The following is a 5404-nucleotide window of genomic DNA, read 5'->3' on the forward strand; positions in this document are numbered from 1 at the left end:
CATTCTATCAAACTATTTATTCCAACTATTATCCCGTGGTATAACTTATTGCTAACAATCCTATCCTAATCTTATCATATATTAAATTGTTCATCCCATCTAATCTCATGGTATAAGCTTATCATTCATAATCCTATCAATAATCTCATCGTATTGAATTTCATAAAAAATAATCCAACAATCAAAAGTGATATTGAATGTGGAGGAAACATATGCAGCGCACTGGATTGTCACTCTGGTGTTTGATTGTGGAACAAGATGGAATGGATGGAAAGTGAGAAGGGAAACACTATGGTACTCACATGCACTATATAACTATAGAAAAAAAATCACATAACTTTATACTTAGTCATAACTAAAAAAATAAAAATTCATTACTAAATACAACATGAGGTATAACTAAAGATCTCATGAGTTATAACTAAAATAATGTCATAACTAAAGAAAAAAATTAGTCATAACTAAAGAGGAAATTGACATAACTAGGGGTGTATATGGTACACCCTTCTAAGGGGTGTGTATATTAGAATTTGCCAAGTGAGAAACATGTGGATCCCACCAGATAATCCAATCCAATCCGGTATTTGTTTAATATGGTACTAAATTTTGAATAACTTTAATACTGGTATAGAGGATTAAATAGAAGAATATGAGGGGATTAAATAATACCATAGGTAGTGTGGTATTAGAGAAATAGGGCACCTTCTAATTATTTATTTTTTATTTTTATTTTTATTTTCATCTAATGGTTAAAAATAATTATTGTATACACAAATTTCTTGTCTGCAAAACAAAAAAAATAAATAAATAAATAGAGTAACAAATATAAATTTATTGATTTAAAATAAAATGAGTACAATCTTTGATGGAAATTTCTAATCAAAGAAGATCCTCTGATTCTTCTCTTCAATAAGTTGATTCGAGGGCTTGATAACTTGTTCCCAAATTGAGCGGCGAACTCCTCCAAGTAATCCGAAAAAGATGACGAATTTGTAGGACTTTGACTTGAGGGCTTGATAGCTTTTCCTAAATCAGATTTGCAGAATCCCCTTCAATTTAGTAGAAGATGACTATAGATTTGCAGAGTTTGATGATGAACTTTCATTTGAATCTCTGAACTTTATGTTTTATGGAGATGGTGAAGAGAACTCGAGGCTTTAGGCTTGAATCTGATGGAACTTTCTGTAACAACACCAACTTGTGATTAGCCTATAATCCTTAATTAAGAATACCTAATTAGTAATTAAGAGGAAATTCTGAGCTAATTGTGTGTGCTATGTGTTAATTGTGTTTGTATTTGTTTATGGTACGAATATCTGTCTGTGTTTTTATCTCGGTATGTGAATTGAAGGCCTTGTCAGCATCCGATGACGAATTTGCCTAGGTTAATGTGTTATTTAGAATTTTTAGAATTTTATGATAGGTTTAATTGAAATTCGATTCAGAATCAAATAATTAGAATAAAGTAATTATAATTGCTTAGCTTAAATAAGAATTAGTTAAGGCTCTCTAATTAGGCCAATATAAGGCTAATGGTTTCTTTGACACTAAAACCGAGAGAGAGAGAGAGAGAGAGAGAGAGAGAGAGAGACATTGAGATCAAGCAAGGAATTGAAGAGAATTTTGAGGAATTAGTTTGGGAACTCAAAGTGTTGACCCTCTAGACTCTAATTGAAGAATTGTGGTGATAATTCAACCCATAAACTAAGTGTATGAGTCAACAAGAGCATGAATTCTAGTAAGGTAGTTAGTTAATGCATGAATTCAAGATAGTTAAGCTAAAAAATACAAGAACTAAGCTAATGAAGGTCATAACATACATGAATGCACAATTCATGGATGTTGAGTTTTGATTTCAACAAATTCTTACATGCAAGAGCTTCTTTTTGCTATATTATGAGAGCTCATTGTGGTTTTGTACTTAAACACTCCATTTGTGCATGTTTTGGAAGCTAAGATTTCAAGTCATTGTTTGCATGTTGCGTTTTCAAAATGTCAAGTTTACGTTTGAGTAATTAATATGCGTTTGAGCTTGATTTTGGCGAAATCGCCTTCAATTCATGAAGTCTTATGAGTTTACAAATGTTTTCTCAAGTTTTGGCCTAAAAGGACGTGTTTTGGTTCTTTGAAATCAAGTTTTGAAGTTGGCAGTGCAATCTGGAAATTCCAGAATTCGCAGGCTTCACTCGAGCGGCGGAATCTGCGCTTGAGAGAAGAATGCAAGCTCCCAAAAGTTTTGCAGAGTTTGGGGGTTGGTTCAAGTGGAACAAGCTGCTCTCGAGCGACCACCCTTATTTTTGAACCTTAGCTCGAGCGTAAAATTGAAGCTCCTAGTACTTTTGTAGACATTGGCCTAGGCTGGAGCAATGGAACCTACGCATGAGCGGCCACCCTTTGTTTTCCCATCTTGGTTCGAGCTACCAAGCTCTCCGCTTGAGCGTAAAATGAGAGATCCCAAAATTTTGGCAGACTAAGGGGTCCGCTTGAGTGACCAAAGTTGCGCTCAACCGAACTATCTTGTTTTCAGAATTTTGGCTAAGTGCTTTAAAATGAATTTTTGCATCCTCATTACATAATTCCTAAGCCTTAATTAAGACATAATAATGAGGATAAAGATTAGAAACACACCAAGATAGAAAAGAAATGAGTTAAGTGTTTTCTTAGAGTGTGTTTCAATATGTATCCATTATGTGTCTGTGTAGGTCACGCGCCATAGATTGTCTGGTCCGACTGTTTTGACTATTTTGCTACCAGAGCTATCTATGAGTAACAACTTTGTAAAGTTGTATTTGATTATAAGTAATTTCATAATGATAAGATATGATTTGGTTTTTGAAATGCTATTTTGTGAATCATGAATGAATATCCAATTTTCCAAAATGTATTTGTGGCATCCTTAGTTCACGTGGCCCTCGCCTAGAGGAAACAATACCGTGGCCAATATGTACATGGCCCTCGCCCGGGGGAAACAATACCGTGGCTTATGATCAGATGGCTCTTGCCCGGGGGAAATAATACCATGGTTTATGTTCACATAGCCCTCATCTGGAGGATACAATACGATGGCTACTTGCACGCAAGATACGAACCTTTATGATCGTTGGTACTAACTAAGCATGTGGATCTCATGACCAATTTGATTTGATAGCTAATGGATGTACCACATATAACTGCTTATGACTTCTAGTTATGCATGTAAATCTAAATTTGCTTAAGATATGAACTCTGATTTTTAAATATGTTTTGGACATCATTCATAAATCCTTTACTCTGTTGTTATTCACTATGCTCTAGTTCACTCTATTATTTATGTATGTAGGTGACCAGGCACGTGACCATGATCAAAGTTTATTGCCTGGAGTTCCATTTTGTCAGCCAACCATAGTGTCTCCTGAGGAGGTTCTCGTTTTGAAGTGGTCAAGTTTTTGTGAACCATGTTAAAGACCTTTTTGTATTTCTTTTGTTAAGTCTAAACATGTCTTTTGTTTGTCTGTATGTATATATGATGACATGGGAATGACTTCTTAATTATGTAAATTAAGTTTTAAATTTTCTGTCTCATATATGTCTACATAGCTCTATGGACATTATATTCTGATATTTGCTTCTACTAGCTCCTTAATTTTATTTAATCTGTTCAGAGGCCTTCGGTAATCCCAGGATTATTGGCCAGTTACGATGCTAAACCTAAACGGGGTGGGTTTGGGTTGTGACAAAGGGGTATCAGAGCACATGTTCTATTGCACACACAAGTCCATATGAGCTATAGGTTGTCTTAGAAAAGAATTAAAGACATTACATCTGCATGTGTGAGTGTGTGTGTAAAGTATCTGAACATATCTAAATTATAGTGAGCTGACATGAACAAATCTGAATTGAACATGAACATTGAGGAACTGTAAAGAATTATTTGCATGCGTTTCTTAATGCTTTGTTTACCTATAGCAATGGAAAATACAAGAAGTAATGATACAACTGAGTCTTCTGAGGCCCGATTGAACTGCATGGAACGGATGTTAGAGGCCCTAACATAATCATTGAGACAACAACAAGGACAACAACCTCTGCCTCCCTTGCTCCCTCCGGTCCAAGTAGAGCCGGTCAACAATGACATTCTCAGTTTGACTAAAAAATTTAACAAGATGAAGCCACCAACTTTTCTAGGTGGTATTGAACCACTAAAAATCGAGACATGGATATAAGAGACTGAGAAGTTATTTGAAGTGTTTTCATGCTCCGAAACTCAGAAAGTACTGTTGGCTAGTTATACCCTAAAGGAAGAAACTCATGTTGGTGGATGCATATTCGACATGACAATGGAGCCATGACCTGGGATCAATTTAAAGAAATCTTATATGAGAAATACTTTCCTCAGTGTTTTAGAGACAGAAAAGTGTCAGAGTTCGAGCAGTTGAAGCAAGACAACATGTCTGTAGCTGAGTATGAGGCTAAATTCACTGAGTTACCCCAATTTGCTCCTTACATGGTAGACATAGATTACAAGAAAGCTCAGAAATTTGAAAGAGGGTTGAATCCAGATGTATTTGATCGAATTGGTGTGTTAAAGCTGCCTAAATATGTGAATATACTTGACCAAGCTCTAATGACGGAAGCTAATTTGGTTGCAATGAAACAGACAAAAGCTCCAACAACTGAATGGAAGGGAAAAAGATTTGGGTTTAATTCCAGAAAAGGCCAGTCATTTTCAAAGAAGCAAAATACAGGGTCCTCCAATAGTTCAAGTCAAAGTAGTGGTGCAGCACATACTTGCTTAGAATGTGGAAAGAAACAAAAGGGCCCTTACCACCGATCAGCAGGAGCTTGTTTCCAGTGTGGCAAGATTGGCCACATGATGAAAGATTGCCCACTCACAGCTGAAAATGTCAACTATCCTGTGGCAAGTTCAATCGGATCCACTCCTACACCAAGAACTAATACTAGAGCTAACACCAGAAAGAAAAGTTTGAGACAAGGCCTAGTTTTTGCACTTGTGCCTGGGGACGTCCAGAACACCGACTCTGTAGTGTCAAGTATACTTCCTATTTGTCCTAACAATGCATATGCTTTAATAGACTCTAGATCTACCCATTTGTTTGTGTAGCATGTTTTTTCTCGAAAATTGATTAGACCTTTATAAATTATGAACTACCTTCTATCTGTATCTACACCATCTGGGGGTTCTATGATATGTGCTTATGTTTACCCCGGCTTGTGATATTTTGATTTGTGGTATGATGTTATATGTTGATTTGCTGCCCCTGGATATTAATCATTTTGATTGCATATTGGGTATGGATTGACTGACAAAATATCACGCTACCATTAATTGTGTTGCCAAATCCGTTGTGTTTCGGCCACCGAGGTTGCTTGAAAATGTATTTTCTGGGAATGGTGTAGTTCCTCC

At 36.0% G+C, this 5404-nt stretch overlaps 1 protein-coding gene across 1 annotated transcript; it reads left to right on the top strand.

Annotated features, from left to right (window-relative positions):
- Positions 1-4324: 4324 nt before the first annotated feature.
- Positions 4325-5101, top strand: LOC145819974 (uncharacterized). The gene has a single exon (XM_082914142.1). It carries the CDS (start codon positions 4325-4327, stop codon positions 5099-5101), a length of 777 nt encoding a protein of 258 aa, XP_082770268.1.
- The last annotated feature ends 303 nt before the right edge of the window (positions 5102-5404 follow it).

The sequence above is a fragment of the Camellia sinensis genome, chromosome 1 (genome assembly GCF_055761805.1).
Source record: "Camellia sinensis isolate YWXY chromosome 1, ASM5576180v1, whole genome shotgun sequence".
Taxonomy (NCBI): domain Eukaryota; kingdom Viridiplantae; phylum Streptophyta; class Magnoliopsida; order Ericales; family Theaceae; genus Camellia; species Camellia sinensis.